Here is a 24,808-nt window from a genome sequence, read left to right on the forward strand (position 1 = left end):
CTTTTCTCCTCTGGTTCTGTTCAGAGATTCCCTCCCTACTCTCTGTGGAGAACACAGTGGCAGTGTATCTCAGCTGGCCAAGAAACGCCGCATACTGGGCCCAGGTGATCTTCAGAGGGTAGCTACAGAGGTGAGATAGAAGCTAAATGTGTGGTGTAGGTCTTTTACAGTGTTTTTAATCATAGTAGTGCTATATTGTGAGAAAGTGGGGAACACACCTTAGAATAGGCCCTATATAATAGTCTACTTTTATAGGAGGTGCAATGTTAATTTGCATTGTTGCTATTAAATGAACACATATTCATAAAATAAATTGTTTTTATATATTAAATCATATATTAGAAAGCTGACTTATAGCCATCTCGATATTGTATTAAATTGGTGCATTCATTTTTTTAGGTTTGTGACACCATCTTGGGCCATGCAGAACACAGATTTGCCTTCACAAAGCATCTGATCAGTGCTACACTGCTGCAGGCAGACAGATTACAGCAGTACCACAGCCAGTTCCCTGAAGCAGCACTGAACACCACCATGGAGGCTTACCCACTGCTGAACAAGAACAAGCTGAAAACTGAACTGGCTCTCATCTACAGCAATGATGAGTTCAAGAGCTGCAGTGGTGCTGTGGCTCTGTACCATCTCCATGGGGAACAATCTTCAGGACACCTTCTCAGAGACTGTGGCTCTGCTGAAAATCATCATCACAACTCCTATGACCACAGCTGAATCTGAGAGGTGCTTCTCAACACTGAAGAGAATCAAGACCTTCCTCAGGAACACAATGTCACAGGATCGTCTCAATGCATTGGCCATGCTCTCTATGGAGAAGAAACTTGAAACCATCCCTGACTTTAACAGAGTCATTGAGAAATTTGCCTCTCTCAAGGATAGAAGGGCAAAATTTATGTACAAAAAGTAGAACACTAGAGGTCTTGTACACGAGAGTTGTATTTATATGTGTGTGTGTGTGTGTGTGTGTGTGTGTGTGTGTGTGTGTGTGTGTGTGTATGTATGTATGTATGTATGTATGTATGTATGTATGTATATATATATATATATATATATATATATATCTATATATATATATATATATATATATATATATATAGATCTATCTATATCTATATCTATATATATATATATATATATATATATATATATATAGATCTATCTATATCTATATCTATATCTATATATATAGATATAGATTCTTTTAATTTCACACGTTCGAAAATAAATTCAATTCAATACCTTAGTACATGTTTGCTTGCTTTTTGGTACTGTATATGTCTATTTTGGAGTTATAGCCCCCCCTGGAGAAAATTCCACCAGCCGCCACTGAACTAGTCAATAAAAAGAAAAGATTGAGATGGGCAAAAGAGCACAGACATTGACTGGAAAAAAGTGTTATGGACAAAGGAACTTAAATTTGAGATGTTTGGATTTGTGAAATGCAGAACAAATGAAAAGATACTAGGAGTGCTTTACGCCATCTTTCAAGCATGGTGGAGCAATTGTGATGGCCTGGGGGTGCTTTGGTGCTGGTGAAGTGGGAGATTTTTACTGTGTTACAGGGATCTTGAATAAGAAAGGCTACGACTTAATTTTGCATTACCATGCCCTATGCTGTGGATGGTGCTTGATTGGAGCCAATTTCATCCTACAACAGGATAATGACCCAAAGCACAGCTCCTAACAATGCAAGATATTCTGTCTATAGTGGAGTTGCCAGTGCAGTCACTAGATCTCAACCCTTTTGAGACGTTGCAGGAGCAGCTTAAACAAGTGGTACGAATGCGCCAATCAAGGAAATCCACCAATTGGGAGACCCTTAAGGAACTATGAGTGAAATTTCTTCAGATTACTTCAACAAAGTGACAGCTAGAATGCCAAAGGTCTGCAGGTCTGTAATTTTCCGATGAAAGCAAAAGTACAAAATTATTATTTCAAGTGACAATTACTTTGTCAATATCATGATTACATTTTTATTAATTTGGCATCTCATTTGATGAATTAAAGTGCAAGTTTTCATGAAATGGCTGAAAGTCTTATTTTACATACAATAATAGGCTACAGGGATAAAAAAACAAAGAAAAATCATCTTCTTCACTTGTCCCAGCAGGAAAGTGTAAAACACTCAAGTTTCAACACTATTTAAAAACACTTTGACTATCAATTGATGGTTTTTATTATATCTTATATGCAGCCCCCCTACAAAAAGTCATGGAAAATGACTCTCTTAAAAGCACTACTTCACTGTGTGACTTTTTCCTTTAAAAATAAAACATAACGTTGTTATTTCTTTAGATTGTCTAATTATTACCAAATATGTATCTAATCAGTTAAGAGAAGGTCTCCCAACTACAGTACAGGGCGGCCTGGAAAGGTAACATAGGTAAAATTATATATTTCTGTTTATTACAGAATTAAGTTTCTCATTAGTACTACTACACATACAACTGTATTTTGCATAGAGCACAAAAAAATACTATGAAAATCAAGGTATAGGGTAAAAAAGGCATTTAGCAAACTTTATGCCCAAGGAGGAATATAGAAATGTGTCACCATTTTATTTCAAACTTTGACTGTACAGTTCCATACCGAGTGCCACTAGTTCTCTATGCTTGCCTGTGCTCAGCCCTCCATGCAAATCCTGGAAATACCTCAGTACACTGAAAGACATTCATCAACAGAGTGAACCTGTGAAATTTCCAGTTTCTTCAAGAACAATCATGAACATTTGTTTCATACGCAAACTAATACACAGTTCTGCATGCTCTACATTTAGCACTGGCAGAATGTTCACAAAGGAATTTTTCTTTGCTACCTCACACAGGCATATGCCGTCCCTGGCAGCAAAGGTACAAGAAACCTATTGTATTTGTAGAGGTAATTTTTTTTTTTACTTGTTTAAGGAGCTGGGATACTCGAAAATGTACAAAAAAGGGCACATGTGTCAGAACTGGGTAAAACTGAAATCTTCTGCAGTGATTTGGCTAGTCAGGGGGCTACATTATGCCCAACAGGATGTGAGCCAACTTGGATTTTATATATTAATTTAAATTTTTCAAACATTTCAGGCCTTTAGGATGCACAAAACCTCATGAAACCTTACACCCATGTCTGAACTGGTAAATATTTCAATCTGATGTCTTATTTGGGCTTGGGTGTGGTATGTCTGCTCTATAGAGCCCCTTAATAACTAATAATAGGTATGTCTGGAGCATCCCAGTAGCTCAGTTGGTCGTGCATGCACCCCCATGTACATTGGCCAAACTTTACATGACTGTTAAGAGCAAGGGCCCAAAGAAATCAATGATTCTCAGCATTAGTTATCTCGGTGGGGTTCTCCCATATGTACAAAAAAACGGTAGGGATGTGTATCATACCTAGATCCAGTGACTGAAATTAACTTTTTGACTCACTGACCAAGTCGACGGAAAAACCCTACCAGCCAAGCATACATTTTACCGGCCAAAATAATAAATGGCTTTTGTGTGTCACATGTTCATATAGGTACATTTAATTAAGATAATAAAGTATGCTGAATATAGTGTGGCAAGACAGTTACGAATTACAAGCAGTTGTGCTGAATCCTTACTCCTGGCCCGAGAATTGGACTAAACCAGAGTTTTGATTAGTTATAGCCTAATAAAGCAGTAAATACTGACTGTTGCAGAACTAATGCTACCCAATACACCCATGACCTGCACAAAACTGTCTTATGATTATGGAACACACATTCTCAGTTTGCTTCTGCAACTGGTTTCAATAAAAATTGTTTACACAGAGACTTTTAAAAATGTCTTTCTCTCTGGTCTCCTGCACAGACATTAGTTGAGCATCGCAACACGTGCTGATTTGAGGGGAAGAAGGCAGTCATTGTGCATGAACATGCATTCATTACAGCGACCATAAAATGAAACCCAGCTTTCAGCAGCCACCTATATGGGTGTGATTATACTCCTCATATAGGCACCCATAATCTTAAAACAATACAATGATAATCTTGCTTCTCAGTCAGTGTTTAGTCAGAAGAAAATCGGCCCTGGGGGAAATGGCTACAACTGTGGCACTAACCAGCTTCAAGGCATCCCTGTTGGAGAAGAGCATAATGTTGTGTGTATGAGCAAGAGAAAGAGAGCACATCAATATTTTCCTTAAGAGTTCAAATATTTACCTTATAAATTGCATGTTGCTTGAATATTGTAGATGTTTTATTTCCCTTCATCTCGAAAGCTGTCAGTTAAAATAAGGGCTGGTTAAAAAAAACTGAGTGGCTTGTAGATTTTGGAATCCACTAGCCGTATTGGCAGGTGGACAAAAAAGTTAATTTCCAACACTGCTAGGGGCCCTAACACCACCAAGCAGTCTACTGGAAAAAAAAACAAAAAACTACTGCCAACAATAGCTTACTGATCAAATGCTTTGTGTTGCCTCACACGTTCTGTTCAGTAGCCTGAGACCAAACATTAAGACTTTGTATGTAAATTGGTGTGTGTGGTAGACAGTTGTTAAGTAATAGATATGCCATATTCATCATTTAGAAAAATGTTTTCCTATTGATTATGGAATTAAGTAATCCTCAAAGCTGTTCATTTAAAACAATTCCATCATATGTATTCCAGATTAACCTGAACCTTTCCTTTCAATAAATGAACGTTCGTAACAAATGTTCCCAGACTGCAGTGGCAGGGTTTAAAAACTGGTTGCAGAAAGGCTGTTACATAAAGTCAATAAGCAGGAAACATCAGTGGAGGTTGGGCTGTGTCTCACACCTTTTGGGCTGCAGAGTGTACACTGTAACACGCATCCCATGTTTTAATTTAGCCAAACGTTGCCTGTCTGCAAGGGCTCAAATTATTGGGCACAGAATATTCCATTTGAATTTCAGGCAACTTGATAAAACACACGATTGGATGTAAACAAATGACATCATTTGACAAAATGAAAATGACAATATTGCATATTTTTTGTTGCATGGCTAGCTAAAGAACCAGCATCATTGTCCAGCATGCAGAATCAGTTCTTTAGCAAGATTACAGCACGGAGAAGCTGGGCTACACCATCCGCCAACCGACCACCAACAACCATCTTTACGATGAAGGCGGAATTGTATAACTTAAGGAAATTTAATGTATTTATGTAGGGCCTTTATTTGATCATTTTGGACATTCTCCTTTCCTTCCCCAAATTCTTAACATTATGATCAATCACCTGTAACAAGTTTCTAAGTTTCGGCTGTACGTTCCTTATGACTAAAACAAATGCACGGAAAAACATGGACCAAACTATATGCATTGTGTGTTCTAATCTTGCATATCTTGCGTTTTCAGTTTTGGTGAGGATGGCTGAGAGTCAGCAAGGATAACTGATCTGAACTAAATTGATCTGTTCTTTTAACGATGGATCATAACAATTACACTATGTTTAAGAAGTAGCAAGTAATCACACAATGAGAAAATACTTAATATAGAAATCAACAACTTTCAGGAATGAGGATGCATCATTAATTGTTTTATAAATCACACTGTATCCCTCTAAAGTTGAATCGAATTGTGCAGTGGCTAAATATTCCGATCTCTCTGGTTATTTGACAAATTACAACAAATATTCGAAATTCTGTTTTCTTGCTGCTAATTGCTAAACATTTTCACTAACCTCATGTTATCATGCCCTGAACTGGATTTGTGTGTAAATAGTCACTAACTCTTAGATTCATATCACTAACTTGTATCACTAAAAGTTGAAGCAAATGTGGGAGACGATAAATCAATAAATCGAGTAGAAAATAAAACTTAATCAACTGACAATAAAACAGTTATGAAATATATCAATACTGTAATATTTATTTCAGGATGACGCTTGTGAATCAATCCCTGGGGGTTATCAATAATTTGATGCCATGTCAAACAAAGTTCTTTACTTCTACCAAACCATGAGGCAGGGCAACTGTTGAGGTTGAACAATCGTCCACTAATTGGAAAGTTGGTGATTCGATCCCCCGCTCAAGCTGCATGTGCAAGTCTCCTTGGGCAAGATATGTCTGTTCTACTTTGGCAATGTGATGTGCGCATGTGCTGGATTGTTGTTAAAGACAAGTGAAAGAAATTTTCAGCGATGTAGAAGTATTTCATTCTTTCAGAGAAAGATTAGCAACTTGCAGTTTGCAAGATATTCCAATGAGCTTTGCTGAGCTCTGCCCTGAGATGTCTTAAGCGGCGGCTGACAGACCATGGTATTAAAACAACAAAGACTGCATTATTAGAGATTGTAAACATATGCTTTGCTAAAATGGAGTCCAATCCCACTTTTTCCATGGCAACCTCACTGGATCTCAGATATTAGGTTTGCCATAAAGATTAGGTTGTTAAACAACGTGCGTGAAGAGCACTTTGCGTGGTCAGGCCATCGGCTGAAACTGGAGAAGAGACAAATGAGGTGCACATTAGGAAAAGGGTGTAAATCACCAGTTGTATGACAATACAACATATCAATTCTTTGACAAATATGTTATATCAGCAAATAGTACAAATGGCGTTTTCCATCCCAACTGCACTAGCTGCTTGAAGGTGCGTCTTTAACTGATGACAGCTAACAATGTGGCTCTGTGGTGCCGCTCTGCGAAGTCCATCGCTCAACACTGTACGCTAAAAATGGAGGTGGAAAAGCAAATAGGTGCAGCTTGGTTTGACTATTCGCAGCAATAATTGTTGGTAGAAAAATACCAAAAGTCTGCCTCAATAACATTTTGATTCAAATTAATTAAGGTGCCCCACGATCGATATGAGACAATATCATCTGCCTGTTTAGTTCAGTTCGGTTATAGAAGAAGGTTTTCCATTCTTCAGAGTACTCACCTAGTGGTGAGTTTTAAGTTTCAGTCAAAAGTAGAATGCAATCTAACGTCAGTCTCAAGGGCTAAAATATTTAATTTTGCTTTGCAGCACAGTCAACTGCTCTGATATGGCTCTCACTGGTTGCTGTGGTCCAGCTTGAAAAGTACATGACCAGCATCTAAATGTTACATTGTAAATATGAAAGCATGTTTGATATTATCAGGGAGGCCCAAGTGAGCAGTTCAAGAAGATTACGACTAGATCTGTTAACCCCTCACAAACCACATAATCTGTGCTTAAGAGCATGTTTTGAACAGCCACTAAACTTGTTTAAATTCAATTACATTAATTTATGTTTCACAAAAAAAATGTTTTTGTTAGGTAAGGTATTGAAAAATTCTCCTCCTTGAATAGGTAGAAGTAACATTTTATTATTTCAGACTGTCACACACTCTTGAATAAAGCATATAAAAAGAGGCATCCTTCTTGTAACTTTAGAAACTTAAGTTCTAGTTTGCTATAAAAAGCTACTGAGGCTTCATACAGCCAGGTCACTAAAAAGACCAGTGAGTAAAGCACAATCAGCCACAACATTAAAACCACCGACAGTTCAAGTGATTAACATTCTAATAACATTGTCAGACTGACTGGCTTATCATCACACCTAATGTACTTTAATTCTTAGGCCTACAGAGCCCTTCTGGTGCCAGAAGATACATACTGCGTTTTTCCACCAGCACTTTTCCAAGTCAAACTGAGTCACGTCCATTTGCTTTTCCATCACCAGTTTTGGATGGACCTGCTCTGGAGTAGGGCTGCAGTGACTCCTCGCAAATGCAGCTACCCCGTACCAAGCACCCGCCTCCCCCTCAAACAACTTGGTGTTACGAATCAATACTCAACTCATGTTTGTGCAGAAAGTTTCTCTCGTACCATTTGTACTTTCAAACATCGGCTGTGTTTTAATTTCATTGTGATCACTTTCAGCTGTTTTGGGAGTCATGTTTAGTTACTGCTGGTGTAAACGCAACTTTCCTGTAATGCTGATTTCATGATAAAAGCTTTTACATGACTAAATACCACTATATTAACAAGGCAGCTGCGAAGGATGGCAAGCAACAATCAAAACTGCACTTGGTTTCACCTCACCTTGCAGTCAGCCAGAAACAATGGCAACTGCACTGGGGACTAAACTGAATGCCTTTGGGAACATTTTGTCTTTCAGACAACTGAAAAAGGAGAGCCAGCAACTTTCGATGAGGCAATATGTAAAATCTGTGCCAAAACAACCTCAATGAAATGAGGAAACAACAAATTTGAGGTATCACCAAGTAAGCTACCATGCAGCTATCAGGGCAGAGAAAGAAGAAGAACAACAACAACAACTCTGTAACTATGGACAAAGTTATATTAATGATCCGATTGTATAGATGTCACACTCAATAAAAAAAACTTTTCAGCCTGCATTCAAATTCATCAACATAGGTCTACAAACACTTAATAACAGTTAACATGCAGGCATTGCAGTCCTTGAGATAACCTGTTACCCATATTCTTTTAGCTTGTCCGGATGATTTTAATGCATTTTTTTTTTTTTACCAACATATATTGAAATGAGTAATCATTTAAAATGTAGCCTCAAATTTGTCAACATAGGCCTAATAAAACATTTAATGCCAGTTAACATGGCACTGCAGTCCGAGATATTTGCCTATTGTTGGCTTGCTGAGATGATTTAAATGTTTTCATTCATAAAAATATACTGAAGCAAATAGTACGTTTAAAATGTAGCCTGTATTATTTTTTGAATGACTTAACAGATGTAGCCTAATTTCAGCTCAATAATTAAACTGTCAATATAGGACTGTGCTATGAGATGGAGCATCAAACAGAAATGGTGGACAGAGTCTTGGAGAAAACCCTAGCTATTAAAGAGTTTCGGATGAACGGCGCAATCGACATCCAATTCCAAGCTGGCAGGACATCGCTGAACTTTTGTCTGTGAATGCAGCATGAAAACCAGTGGCTGAGTTTACGGATCTGCTGTCTGGTGAGAACTATGTTATTGAATCATCAGTTAAACCTGTCCTGAACCACCTGACTGAAGATGTTTTGAACCCATTAACTTCGGACATTAAGCAAAAGATGTGCAGTGTTCTGGAGGAGAAGTACAGAGCAGGTGTCCTGCAAAACCTTTTGGCTGCTAGCTGGACCCAACATTCAAGGGGAAACAGGTGGACATAGGGGAGACAAAATAAACGGTGATTAAGGAGATGTTCAAGATGGAGGATGGAGGGAGCAGTGCCAGTGCATCACCTGTTGAAGAGGAAAGGTTCATGGTGCAAGCAGGGGGCACCCCAAGCGGCAAAAAAAGACCGGCTTAAGTCACAGGAAACCACCTCCGCAGCCACACCCAAGAGAGCTCCAGCCGATAGCGAACTCACACGCTACCTGCAGGAGGTGCCCATAGACGCCAAAGCAGACCAACTTGCCTGGTGGCACGATAATCAGGGTGGGTTTCCATTGTTTCCAAAAGTCGCCCGGAAGTACATGTGCATTTCTGCAACTTTCGACATACTTTCTGTGTCTACCGTGAATAACTGTGTGGACCTACTCAATTTATATGAGCCCCTGGGAAACACTGGGTATAAGACTGGCAGCTACTGACAACTTTAAAGGTGTACTGTTTTCTTGCATGTTACTCATCTCACTGCATGAGATGATGTCGTGAACTCTTGGAATGGAAGAAATGGAAAGAAAAGATGGAATTTGGATTTTATCTGCTTGGGCGGGAGATATACAGTCATGGTTAAAAGACCTACAATAATGTCATTATTGAACCAAACTTCATGAATATTTTCTGTGACACAGTAGTATGTGTTCCACTCATTCCATCACAGAAAAATGAGAGCTGTAGAAGTCATTGGAATGGAAAACTTCCATGACATACATGTTCTTTACAAGTGTATATAAACCTTTGACCACGACTGCATACCTAGACAAGGCTGCCCAAGTATAGCCTATATATGAGAAAAACTGCACTATGTATTGTATAGTATTGGTTTAAGATTAATAGCCTAAATCATCTTGGACTGAAGTCCTCAGCCTAGTATTAGCCCCAATGCTGGTGGGTCTCCAAGTGATTATTTCTTTAATCAATATATTTCATCAGTTATTTGATTGTCAATCTATTAATGTCTTTGCCTATCCATTACTGTCATTAGGACCTATCTAGTCTTCCATACTAGGGTGCCTTAGACAAGTACAAGAAATATGTGCATGTCAATTTTTCTATGTTGAATGTGAAAACTTAAAAGGTCAGTATCTCCAAACCACTTTAAATGCAGATGGAACCTTCCAATTCCAAGGTCACAGGTTCTGTGCATTTGTGATTTTTGGCTATAACTGGTTAACCAAGGTTTTTTTTATTTCTATGCACATCTGTTCTATAAAATTTGCATGTAGGTGTGCATAAAACACACTGATGTGATGACTGATGTTTTAGAGATTATAAAATTATATGGTAAAGGCATTTGTTTTAAAAGTTCTTATATTGATACTAAATGATAGAGATTTTTAATGCTGATTTTTGTTTTAAATAATACCTAACTCACTTAGGCCCTTCGAGTACATCTCTTGGATTTTCTCAAAAAGTTCAAGAAAAGCTTGATTCTGTGTAGTATTATTCTATCACATCTAGAAGTTATTTGGTCATGCACAAAAACGAGTACCACTGATTTTTCAAAACGTAGCTTAGAAACTAAATGATATTTGACTGTATATTATACTCAAGAAGGATCATTTCAATTTCCTTGAAACTTTGTCAGTGTCAGTCAGTGACACAGTTAGTATTCAGTGCACACAAAGAAAGGTTAATAAAACTGAGCATTTTTTATAAAATATTTTGAATAGCAGCTAATTTTTCAGACTTTTCACATTCAGTGGTTTAATTTCATTGGTAGATATTTGTGCTGTGTTGACTTGAAGATTGTATACATTTGTGATACTATTAACCCTGCTTTTTATTTGGTTCAGAAAATGTCCAAGTTACAGCTTGTAATGGATTGGTTAGTTGCATACTAGAGAGTCCGGACAAAATAATAATCTTAGATCCGTGGCTCTACACACATTATTTCCCAATTTAAAACTTATCTGCACCAATTTCTGACATCATCCACTCAGCCAGATGTCTTCTTTAGGCTTTGACCAATAGACCAGGGCTCCTTGATCCCACTATCACATCCAACTGCTTAATGATTATATGAATTATGTTTGCACTCTGTAATATAATTAATTTATTTCTATTTTTTAAATATAATTCTGGTTATATTCAGGTACATTTTGAGAAGGAAACTAGATACTCCAGGTGATAAGTGATAAGATTGTTCAGGCAGCCCCATTTTTATCCGCCATAGATTAATTGTTTGGCAGAATATCTCCTGAACCAAGCATGATAACACAGGTGAGGTCTGCCCATATGTTTTGATGGTGAGTGATGACAATGTTAACACAGACATCATAAATTGTTCAGGTGAACAGTTAATGGTGAATTCAGTGACGTGACAAGGAAATAACAGCACCTGAGAAGCTAGTTGAGACTTCATAATATCATTTCAGTTGCATGCATGTTGTGAAGAATTTTTAAAGCTTAATCCTTTTATATTATACCCGTTACCACAGTGACTGTTTTATATTCTTTTAACCTGCTCTCTCATTGAGTGGACAGTTGCAGTGGAGGTGGTACCAGGTTCAACTGTTGAGCCCCCCAAAGATGGCATGGGCCTAAATCAGCGAGACAATGAGGAAGGGAGTTGCCCAATTAAAAACCTACTGAAGCCATCCAACACAGCTGCAGTTTAGAGGGAGGTTCCTTAACGGAGGGAAAAGAGAGAGTGATGCCACAAACTCACAGATGGCTCAGTTAGTGTACCTGTAAAGGTGAACCGGTTGTCATAGCTACAGATAGATACATTGTCTCATAGCTATGCATTCTGCAGACAGCTGTGTCTAAAAAATATTCAGTAGTTCTAGCCACATCAAGATCTTTACGACACAAGGTTCATATTGAATGTAGTTCTTAAATGTATCAGGGTTGTGTCAGGGTTAATTAACAAAAAGTTTGTGTATGTATATATCATGGCAAAATGTGGTCCTGGTGACACCTAATGTAATGGAAACCAGCCACAGAAGTTGATTTGAGTACTTTGCCAGGTGATATGTCTGTCTGTGAACACATTTTATCAATGTGATAGCACCATAACTGTGCAAGCTGCAGTCATGAAACTTTCCAGGTGTGTAGTTGAGTTCAAAATGAAGTTTGAAGACGTTTTGAAGATGGGTGTGGTCTGACCTATGATTACTGAGTACTCATGTAATAAATAAGTTATGACTCATGTGTCAACATGTTAACGGGCATGGTAGCTGGTATGTTCCCATCTCAAGATGTTTTCTAGTTTCTTTGTCGCAATATGACTGAAATCACCAGAACCGCTTCACCTGAACAAGTTATCCTTGACCACCAAACATTGGGGTAGACATCACCTTTTCTGTGTCATCATGTTTGGTTCACGAGATATGCTGCCAAAAACATAATAAAACTTATGGGGGAAAGTGAAATGGCACCATGACCGTCATTTTTGTGATGGCTTCATATCTGAAAATGGTAAGGGCCCTAAACCGTACAACTGTACCAAATTTTGGCTTTTATGAAAAAGTGAACAATTTTTTCACATATCACTATTAGGCTTTCTGCCAATCTCTCATCTCATTATCTGCCACTTTTTCCGTGAGGGTCGCGGGGATGTTACTGCCTTATCCCCCTTTCAGGGGGTTGCGGGGGTTACTGGAGCCAATCCCAGTTACTCTATGGGCGAAGGCCAGGGTACACCCCTGGACGAGTCACCAGCTCATCACAGGGCCCTTTCTGATGGCCACTTAAGGTGCCATCTGCTCAAGGATACTTCGACATGTAGCTCAGTTCCGCCCAGGGGAGCCGGGATCCGAACCAGCGACCTTCTGATCGCTAGTTACCTGCTCTACCCACTGAGCTACAGCCGTCCCTCTTTTCTGATCTGATATATCGGATCGGCCGATATTTTTCATGTTATGCAATTTGTGAGATCGGCTGTAATGTCTTAATTCGCCGATCCGATCAATGACGTCATTGTCGTGCTGAAACTCCGTGCAGATGCTCCTGTTGCATAGATTGCAGACGGCCTGTGTCCCACCCACTCCGAAGAAGCTCCACACCACCGACACGCCTGCCCGAACCCGACAGCTAGTTTTGAGCCCTGTCACGATGTGACGGACAATAACGTTTTTTGAATCTTGAATCATTAGCTGTCGGAATCAAACAAACACGCCACCGCCCCACCCCCCAAAGCGAACAAGACAGACACAACCCAAGCCACCCACAATCCGTGCAACACTACAGTACCTCGTTGGGGAGCATCTGCTAAATGCCCCAACACGACAAATTTAATCAGGCACCTGGATTCAAGAAACGGAGCGTGGAAAAAGAAAAACAAACACCGAAACGAATGCTAAAGTAAACTACTTTTGACAGTACCCATCCGTATAGCCGTGACAGTGAGAAGGCAAGGGGTGGCACAAGGAAACTTATGGAGTTTATCGTGCTGACCTGCCATTTAATATTGTGGAGAACCCCGCATTTCAACGTTTGCTGGCATACTTTGATCCACGCAGTAAGTTGTTGCACCCATTATTTCTGTCTCAAGTTATTTTCGTTTGACCTGACTGAACTTTGAACTTATGTCTGGCCAGTCCTTGAATGCCCTCTAGAAGTCATAGATGTTTTACTCTTGCATCTCTGTCAGTTTGGGGCATGGCAAAGATGGTTAAACATTGGCAAAAATGCTTGAGAATACTTCTGTTGATACTCAGTAAACAGTACATAAGTATATACAGTAAATTAACAAGTTATTTAAATACACATATTGCTCCCTCATCAGTGATCGGTTTATTTAAACTCACTAATCGGTGATCGGCCCCAAAAATCCTGATCGTGTAAAGCCTAATCACTATGAGACTTCTTTAAAGTAGAGGGTCACACAGACCATGGTATTAACACAACCAAGACCGCATTATTAGAGGCTGTAAACAAACACTTTGTTCTAATGGAGTCCAAGCCCAAGTTCAGCATGGCAACCTCACTGGATCCAAGACATAAGGACCACTACTTTGATTAGTATGTTAAACATTGCGCACAACTAATGGATAGGCCTGCAGCTACTTGAGAGAGGGCTGATCACCCAAAGAGCATGAGGCCACAAACAAAGAGGGCATGATATGTTTGAGGAGATTCTAGAAGAAAATGGACCATAATGGCCAAGCATTAACAGCATCTGGATGGTGCCTTTTATATTTTATTGCTTTTCTAATTGTGTATACATTTAACTTTAATTACATTAATTTGTTTTGTAATATTTTGTTGGGCTATGTATTGAAACACTCCTCACTGAGTATGCAGCTGTAGGTAAAGCAGGCCAAAGGGGCTTTTAACAAAAAAAAATATCATAAAGTCTGTCATGGGAAAGAAGGTTATATTACAGGTTGGCTTCATAAATTTGTATGGTTGAATTTGTGCTCATTCACAGATAGTATAAAGAAGGGCTGAATGACCTTAAAACAGGTCAGTTATTCTTTTGTAAAGATGATTTTTTTCCTTCGCACAAAAGAGAGAATATATATATATAGTTTTTTATATATATATATAGTTTTTATGTTATATATAACATAAAGGAGAGGAGGAGGAAGAAGACAGGGGAAGACAGGAGAAGAGGGCTGTGTTTTATCTCCAACAGTAGGCCTATATGATTTTGTGCAATGGACGCTTCATATCTAGGTCAATTTACACGCCTGCAATAAGTGCATATCAACAGAGAGGGTGCCTTCTTATAACTTAAGAAACTAACATTATATTATTTTGTGCTTTCAAACACTCAAGAATGCCTAGAAATGGAGGACTCCATCTTACAACTTTAGAAACTGAAGTTGTATTTTTTCTTGCTGCTGACACTTCAGATCCAGACCAATTCACTCACACGAGTTAAGTATTAAGCACATAAACGAGGAACTTTGCGCTTACCTGAATATGTCAGCTCAACAATTATACCAGCCAGCATCGGGTAAATGATTACACTGAAGCAAGCAATGATGAACACAGATTCTTGGCTATCATTCTCACAGAAGGGATAAAAACTTTGAGCAAGTGTCGCACAGTAATGTTACAGCAAACACAATCATTTGCATTTACACGGGAGAACACAGCTCTGTGAAAGATGGAAGATCCATGTTGATATGAATAAATGCACTGACTGTTTTCCTCATCCTGAAGGCTGGCCATAGGGTGCGTGAGGGGCACCGTGATGCACAACAGCCGTTAATCAAAGACAATCGTCAGATTCCATCAGAGATGGACGATTATTCTACATAGTTATTTATAAAAGATCATCATAATTGAAGTTATTTTATCATTGAAAATGCTGTTAAATTCAAGTCAATTAACACTGTTTAATACACCACTGCAGTGCTGCCAGTTAATTCTAGAAAAAGGAGCGTTAAGAATGAATAACTTCAGAATCACTGACAACTAGCTAGCCACACGCAGTTGATGTAACAGTCAAGCAGTAGGTGATAGGAGTCACACATAAAATAGCTTGTTCAAATCCCATAGCCATAAATCCCAGGGGGACGGGGGGGACATTACCCCCAATCCTGTGAAATATATAATTTGCCCCCCCCCCAGTAAATCACTGTAAACACACGGCGGGCTGGGTAATGGGGTGTTCATTACAGTTACAGCACTACTTTTGGCGTCTCAGGAATTAATGTAATTTTGCCCTCCAAAGGTTTAATTATATTTTCACCCCTGCAGGTTTCAATTTTCATAGGCGTTAAATAGACCGGCTCATCACAGCCGGTCTATCATTTACTTTCGGGGGCAATTCGCGAACTTGCAAAAAAAAAAAAAAAATTACGTTACGTACAAGGTGACATCATCTACTACGCAACTAACCAAGCCATTACAAGCTGTAACCTACAAATTTTCTGAACCCAATGAAAAAACATGCTCAGAGATCACACAAAGATGGAAAACCTTGAAGGCAACACAGTACAGATATTGACCTATGAAATAAAATCATACAATGTGATATTACAGCCAATGAACTGAACTCAACTGAAAATTAGCTATTTTGAAAAAAAAAATCATTAGATGATGTAGTAAAATATTTTCTTTGTGTGTTTTTGTACATAATATGTGTAACTCTCTCTCATAAAAGTTTCAAGAAAATCCTTGAAATGCTTTGGGGAAAAGAGTTGGCAAAAAATGACCCAAAAGTTAAATGAGTACGACTTTGTAATGTTATTTAACTGTGGAAATTTAAAAAATGTCCCTCATAGTTTGCGCACCAGGAATGTCATCATTTAACACTTAACTTTTTCAGAACTCCTGAAACAGTTTTAGATCATTTGTCATACAGGTTGCCGTCAGTCAAAGAGAGTTAGACAGTTTGTTTGTTTGAAGGCTTACAAAAACATTCCATGGACCAAGTGCCAATTACAAAGTTTGTTTTCTGAATCAGCAGTGCTAATGAGTCATAGCTATGAAAATGTTCTTTTTTAAGTAGTAAGTATAAATATGACATCACCATGAAAAGATCACCATTTCTTGACTAAATTAGTAGATCAGATAGGCATTAGGACTATGGAGTTACATGGCTACAGCCGAGCTAAACACTAAAACACCATCCTTAGGGATTGTTGCCTGCCAACAGCTCTATATAGACCTTCAATAATGCAAACCTGCAGTATTTAGAGGTCCTGGACGGGTCTTACCTTATTACAGTGACGGCCGATGCCCATGAGAAAGTTGTCTGGTTTAATATCTCTGTGGATGAAGTTCTTTGTGTGTACATATTCAATTCTGCTGATCATCTGAAGATGAGAAAGAGGACATAGTTAAATATTTCCGAAAGTTACTAATGTACTGAAATGTGTTCAATGAAAGTGACAATTCAACGTACAAATCTGTCCAGAAATGTGTGTGTGTGTGAGTGGGGGGGGGGGGAATCAGACAGATTAGTTGAAATGAATTTTGATTTAGAAAAATGCATTTTTCAAAGAGGATACTTTGATGTGTCATAGCAGAAGAAAGAAAGATTTTAAAAATTGTGCAGTCAAATAACTAATGTTCATAATAAGGGTGCTCCAATTGATTGGCCAACAATCGATACTGGCTGATATTCTTTCAAAGTAGAATCACAATGCACCACTAAAATGCAATGGCATACCACAAGGCTTGAGTTAGGGACAACAGAAAATATACTTAGGTCTAATAGACTATGGCTTAGCAAATGACAAACTGAACAGACTACTAGTGTGTCTTCTCATGCCGTTATCATAGTTATCGCTCTCTCTCTCCCCACAGTGCTGTGGCAGTACTGATTACAATGGCCCTTTGGCTACTCACTGTGAGACCTAATAAAAAATATGAAGTTTCTGAAAGAATCCATGGTACTGGTCCATCTCTCCCTTCAGTCACAAATTGTTTTCTGGCAGGACCGTGCAAATATGCAGCTTTGATTAAACCTAAGAGGGCACTGCATATCCATTTTGAAATCATCAGGAGAGGAGCTAGCTAGCTACCTTGACTGTTAGCAGCCAACGAGCAGCCAACTGTGCTGGCTAAGGAAGCTAAACAGAGCTAATGAGCACACAACTGAGCTAAAAAACACAGCAGGAAAGAGTTTCTGTTCAGAAAAACATGAAGCCTAAAACAGTGAACTGCAGTTTAACACAACTAGTTTACAGTTAATGAAAAGTACTTTCAGACATGTTGCAGCTTAAATCCCACTGCAGCAGTAAAATGTGGGTTAAGGACACACCGAGAAAAAATACTTTTCATTTTCTGACCTCTATATATTGTTGACTGTACCAATGTACGTATTACTTCAGAATAATTGATTTAAAAAATTGTTATTGATAATAGTCATTTTCCATATGACATTTTGACAATGTTATGACAATACACTTAAAATGCATTTTTTTGGAAATAATATTTTAGAAACGAGTAATTAACATCCTCATAAAAGGCATAAACTTCAATGTGCAGTTTTAACTCTTTTGTGAGTAACCTGAACTGAAATGGTCAACACAGCCCTTGTTCCCATCCAGTCAAAAATGTATTTTTCTTCTCATTCCTACAGTTGAATGTTTAAACTTTACTTTGCAGAATGGTGTATGGTGCAGAGTTTGAGACAAGAAGGCTCTTTTTCAATATTTTGCGTGTGGTGTGAAAACTTCTAGCCTCCTGTTCACATATACTCTGAATGGAGTTCGGGGTATTTAAAAAAAATAAAAAATTCTCTGTTCAGACAAGCGTTTTAGCACCATTTCAGAAATAATCTCCATCCATACAACACGCCTGAAAACGCATATCACATGCAATTGTATACTCAGTTGCTTAGCTACAGAAAATACTATGACCGAGGCAGGGAAACAAACTACTCAGAATCAGCAAAACATTGTCAGCAGCTGTTTTTGTCTCTTTTCCATCATTTTATTATCATTGTCCATTTGTGTCTCTCTAAATATAACATTTAACAATAAAACATTGATTCCATCATTGTACAAACTCAAAAACTCCAATATCGTAACTGGACTCCCAAGTTCACATTTGCAAATGATGCTACAAACACTGATAAATTTGTGTTTGCATCATCGTTTCCACTAAATCTCCGTTTCTGCCCGTTCAGAGATAAACACTGAAAGTCCCAAAAAGCTCAGTTTTCACTGACCTGAAATGCTGTTTACATGTGTATGGAAGACCAAAGCGCATTGAAAAAGCTTCACTTAATGATATACCCATGTACGTGTACAGGGCCTGAGACATCTTGTATTCAGCAGTTTTATTAGTCAAATAAGAATATATGGATATGAAAATATTCTTTAAGTTTTTAAAAGAAAGAATTGGGGCCATTTTAAGGATTTTAATGTGGTGTGGTTTACTTTTTTCTGCAAAAACCATGTCAGACACACATTATAGAATATTTATGCATGCCTTAATACATGTGTGGCAGGGATGTTTTATTTTATTGGTAACACCTGTGCAGTCCTGCTTTGACAAGTCAAAATGCCTGCTTAAAAAAAAAAAAGCATATTCACCAGAGATGCATGTCTTGTACTGTGGGAGGGAACTCAAGTAGCAACAGAAATCCCAAGCAGAGATCATACTTCCTCCACTGACAAGAGCAGGCTTGGTGAAAGGCAGCACCACCCCATTACTTGTACTTATTACAATTTACATTTACATTTTATAAAAAGGTGGGTGTGTGAGTGTTAGCTACCTGGTCTGCCAGCATAAGGACAGTCTTCATCGTGAAACGGCGAGAGCAGAAGTTGAACAGATCCTCCAGACTGGGTCCAAGCAGGTCCATGACTAGGACATTGTAGTCCTTTTCTTGGCCATACCACCTGGTGACAAAAAAAAAAAAAAAAAGAATAGTATGAGGTTTGGTCTGTGGTCCAACTGATTCAATCACAGCAAGTTGTCTGAACCTAATTCAAAGGCTGAACTCAGATCTGACACTGCTCTGGCTTCCTTATGAAAGGATTAACATGCAACTTAAAAAGGGATTTGTGTTATCAAGGCCATTGTTTTATCAAAACATTCAATTTGACTGATCCCCAAATACACAAGTCAGACAAGATACAGCAGACACATTAGAGGTGAGGAAAAAAAAACATCCAGCAGAACCGGACTCAATGGTGAACGGCTATCTGCCTAGACCGGCCGGGTTGTGAGAGAGAGAAAGAGACATAGACAGACAGATATCCCTTTCAACTGGTCAAAAATCCCACTTAAACCTGCCAAGATTGGGATTTTGTTTGCAGTGGGAATCTTTACACTCAGCATTTACACCCAGGACTCTGCAGTAGATGCAGGTTTTTAATCACCTCAGGTCAGCTTTGCTCTCAACGTAAGATCTGGGTGAACATGCCCAATTTCGCCGCACAAAGTGATCGAGTTATCCACATCCGGTGGTAGCACGTAAATTCTGTTAGGTACCGAGGTGAAATCCTCAAACATTGTCAGACCTTACACAGGTGCAGTGGGCCCTGGGTTCCTCCTGGTGCAGGACAATGCCCGGCCTCATGTGGCCAGAGTGTGTAGGCAGTTCCTGGATGACGAAGGCATTGATGCCATTGACTGGCCCTCCCGTTCCCCTGACCTAAATCGAATTGAGCACCTGTGGGACGTTATGTATCGCCACAGACTGTCCAGGAGCTCACTGATCCCCCACAACACAATCCACTGACTCATCAGGAGCATGCCCAGACGTTGTCTGAAATGCATACAGGACTGCGGGGGCCATACACACTACTAAGTCACATTATGAGTTGCCATGATAAAATTCCTGCAAGTTGAATCAGTCTGTGATTTTAATTTTTTACTTTTCGATGTGATTTTTAGTCCAGCCCTCAAAAAGGTTGATGATTATAGTTTTCTGTTGACCATTGTTATGTCATTTTGTTCTCAAAAAATTATACAACATACATCAGTAAAGATTTTCAACTTTCATCTAGAACTGATATGTGATTAAAGCGTTCCCATTACTTTTTTGACCAGTGTAGTTGGCCAGGTGAATGAGTGTTCATTAGCAGTTACAGCAATGCTTGTGGCTTTGCCCTCAAAACTTGCTTTTGAGGTCCCCTCCCCCACCCCGGAACATTTGAATTTTTTAGATGATTTTAGAAAGACTGGCTTGTCACACCTCATATGTCATATGTACTTTATTACTTGGTAGGGGTGTGAATCTTCTTTTGAAAATTCATTGTCAATTTAATGAATAGAAAAGGGGACACTATTTTCAGTCTTTTGCTCCAGTATACTGAGTGCCATACATTCGCTGATGTCCTTACTACGCTGAAATACAATATGAAACACAACTGGAAATTAAGATAAATGATCTAAATCAAAATTAAAATAATTTCATTTAAATAGCCCCAAATCAAAATCACACTGCCTCAGTGTTTTACGTTGTAGAGGATGTTGTTCACTGTACAGACTGGAACGCACACTGAAGCAATGCAATTAAAAATTAACAACAATTAATTAATTTGAAAGCATGCATGCCTGTAGGTGGATAACACAATAAGAGGGTGTGCTCTACTGTTGAGAGTGTTTAGGTTTGTGAGTATGACTGAGGTTCCCATTTTCCACATAGCATCAGCCTTGAGAACACAACGTTGAGAACTTTCAAAAGTTCGCTTAAAATTTGCTTGACATCTTATGGAAACATGGCTAGTGAGAGCACTCTCTCTCTCAAAGCAAATTGTGAACTGCTGTGCGTATGCCAGGTTTTATAAATCAGAATATTTCTTGGCGAACAGAGAAAAGGCATGGCGAAGCCTCTCAGTATTCAAATATTGTAAATATCTTACATCTTAGCAACAACCTTGGATCTTTAGAAAGATTTATGTGGAAAATGGGAACCTCAGCCATACTCACAAACTTATACACTTAATCGAAAACAAAAGTTGTATTACACTCAAGGGCCGAGTTCTTTCAAACTTTTAACATTGTATTTCACCACTGGAGCCTTGTCTCTTGAACTGCACCGAAAGAGTTGAGTCAGTGTGGAGAAAACAGAGCAGGAATGGGGAAAAGACAGATAATGAAAGGTGGTGCCTGTATAAAGGTAGGCGAGGTTGTATTGAGTATGGAGGAGGGGCAGCAGGATTAGCAGGTTTGACAGGCTCCAACAAGATGTTGCGGTTGCAAGTACCAAGTTTTAATGAATAGTCCCTGCTTGCATTACATGTGGAAAAGCAATGCTTGCAAATTGCATTTGAAAGTGTTTAAACACAAATCAGTTCCAAAATGTGTTATATGGGCCAATGTGCTCACCAAATTTCAACTATTTAGATTTTGTTCTTTAAGTAAACGTTTTTAACAGTGCCACATTAGTCATAGTGGTGGTAGTTTCACAACCCATTATAACAATTCACTTTTTGAAATTGGGTGTTACATGACCAGAGAAAACAGAAAAGTTGAGAAAGGTAGAAAACCTACAACATCCAGCATCAATGTGTCGCACTGGACCAATAAACACACACACACTAATGGATGACATACTGCGAGTTGGGTGGTGCTTGGTTTTGACTTGGAGTCCATTTTGAAAAAGGAAACAGTAATGCCTCTGGCAGCTAACAAACAATATCTTATTATACCTAAAACAGAACACTAAAATATGTTTTCGAAAACATTTTAGGCAAGGAGATAATGAACAGGATCATGGTTCATCCACCACAACTTCTGACAATGGAAAGGCAAAAATAACAGCTCCAAAGTGTAATGAACTGAACTGAACCTGATCCAGGCTGCTTGGTGCAAACAGCTTATACCTTTGTCAGCAGATACCTTATAAAGCAGTATGCCATTTGTAAAGAAGGTGTGTGTATTCAGAATTCAAATTTCACAGAGACTCCGCATTATCACTGCAACCAAGGCTCGCCTTTTCTCCGCCTTCTTTTGTTAACACTGAAGCAAGCAGTTTATGCCGCACCAGTGTGTCATTCATACAGCACGCCGGCCCTGCGGAACCCAAAGAGGCGTGACGGCACACATCATGACATTGAGATCTGGGTGTTTTTAAAAAAAAAACTTGTTTCCCCCAGTTTCCACCTGTTAATCTAAACATTTATCCACCGACCCATCATATGGATGCAGTTAATAATGTATTGTGATTGAGATCCTGACCCCACCATGCATCCTGGAAAATGACAGCTGCGTTTTTGCTCTAAATTATATAATTACATAATTGCCATCAGTAAACAGCGGACGCTGACTGACTGACTCACTCGCGGGGAGGGATGCGGTTTTCTGGGGGAATGTTCACTGAAGTCTCGGTCGGGAGGGCTGACAGTCGCTGTGATTTCTTTTCAATACAAGTTGCCAGAGACAGTAACTACAAAAACACAATAGTGGAAGGTGACAAACACATGGTGAGCTAACGTTTTTTGCTCTGAATCGTGTCACATAATCACCGCCATTCAACTGCGGGAGCCTCCGGGCTCTGCTGCCTGAAACAGAACAGACAGGATGACAGATACCTTTCCATGTATGGATGCAGTATTATTTTCTTTCCTCATACAAGTTGCCAAAGACACTACCATTTACCACATTACTGTCGTTTGGTCCTGTAACGTTGCTTTGTGGGTTGAAAGTGTGGGACATTTCTCTGTTATTGGTTGAGTGAAGGATCTGTTTAGCTAGAATGTGAACACGGTCAGACCGCGCACCCCTGAGCCGCGCCTCTGGCTTTTCCTTTCACAAGACGCCGTCTCGCCTCTGCCGCAGCTGTGATACTACATCAGAGCCTCAGCGAAACTGTCCTCTCTCTGCATCTGAAACTTTCACACAGACAGTGAGGTGGAGTATCGGCGCTTGATTTCTGTACTGAAAGGGCAGTGTGGATCGGGCTATTGTATATATGGCCGTGCCAGATATAGAACAGGGAAGGAAAAGCAACACCAGGGCTCGCAAGTGCAAGGATTTCAGCCACATTTGCTACTAAAATTAGATGTATGCAAACTATGAAGTAAAAATTTGGCATGGGAATCACAGGATACCTCACGATACAATACGCGATACATTGCCCACTATACCAATTATATCACGATACAGCAATTCTGTGATAATTGATATATTGCAAGACAATCATAAAACGATACATCATGATATCCATCCAACTGAAGAATACAAAATGGCTGTAAAAAAGGTATAGTGCAGGATTTCTCTAGTATTCAGTGAAATTTGTTGTCAGTTTCACAGAATTTGACAGAGATGAAACACTGATCAAAAAGTGCATTAAGTCTTAGCACAGTGCTTCTTTTACAAACTCACTAACTGTGAATTGTCATTATCCCCATGTGCCATTACATAAACTGCCAAAAGTCCAAACTGTTAGAAAACAGCACAGTTCTGCAGTACAACAAGTTTTTCAGTCTGCAGATTAAATTTACAGAACTAAAGAACTATGAAGACAAATTAAGGTAAAAAAGAAAATATACACATTTCTTCATAAAAAGGCACACATAAAAATATAAATTTTGGTGCTTTGCAAGAATAACCAACTTGTGTATGTAAACATGTACACATTTTATGTTTATACTTTTTAAAAGCTTAACAAACTTGTCTTTATGTAAACCTTGACACATGTGAAAAACGCATGAGACTGGGATGGAAACAACTGTGCTCCCCCCTCCACTCCCTGTTTCGACTCCGTAGCTCCACACCGTTCTCGTGGACGCGCACGACTGTAGCGCTTGGAATATTCACGTCAAAACTTTTCTGTCATACACTAGCCATGGCCGAATTACAGGTAAGAAAGTACTTTACCTTTCTCTCGTGAACAAATTGAACGTATGAACAAACAAACATTACTTTTGCATTGTTTAGAAGAGCGATAGAGACCGACAACAATTATTTCTCGCTAACGTCTCAGCATGACATAGCCTACATGTCTGGCACTAATAAAGCTACGATATTTGTCATACTGATGTGATACTTATACAGCATAATCTAATGACAACAGCAACACTTATATATCACAGGAAAGAGGTGTGAATACGAAGAATAATAAACCAACATATAACGCTAAAGTAAACAATTACCCCCACATGCACGGACTATCAGGGACAACCACTTTATTCAGACACTTCTTTCTTTTCACCGTAACCTGAAAATAACTGTCACGTCCATATTTACACGGCACACGTCCTCTGTATGTCGTGTCGTGTGTGTGTATGTGTATGTGTATGTGTATGTGTATGTGTATGTGTATATATATATATATATATATATATATATATATATATATATATATATATATATATATATATATATATATATATGTGTGTGTGTATGTGTATGTGTGTAT

General features: G+C 38.8%; 1 protein-coding gene across 6 annotated transcripts in view; it reads right to left on the reverse strand.

Annotated features, from left to right (window-relative positions):
* Nucleotides 1–24,808, reverse strand: part of csnk1a1 (casein kinase 1, alpha 1) — a 69,602-nt gene that overhangs the window by 36,666 nt on the left and 8,128 nt on the right. For all 6 annotated transcript variants that reach the window (XM_073487629.1, XM_073487628.1, XM_073487625.1 and 3 more), the window contains 2 exons: nt 19,211–19,337; nt 16,701–16,799 (listed from right to left, as the gene is read on the reverse strand). In XM_073487629.1, coding sequence (XP_073343730.1) covers nt 16,701–16,799; nt 19,211–19,337 — 226 coding nt within the window. The remainder of the gene's footprint in view (nt 1–16,700; nt 16,800–19,210; nt 19,338–24,808) is intronic.

The sequence above is a fragment of the Pagrus major genome, chromosome 18, assembly GCF_040436345.1.
Source record: "Pagrus major chromosome 18, Pma_NU_1.0".
Lineage (NCBI taxonomy): Eukaryota > Metazoa > Chordata > Actinopteri > Spariformes > Sparidae > Pagrus > Pagrus major.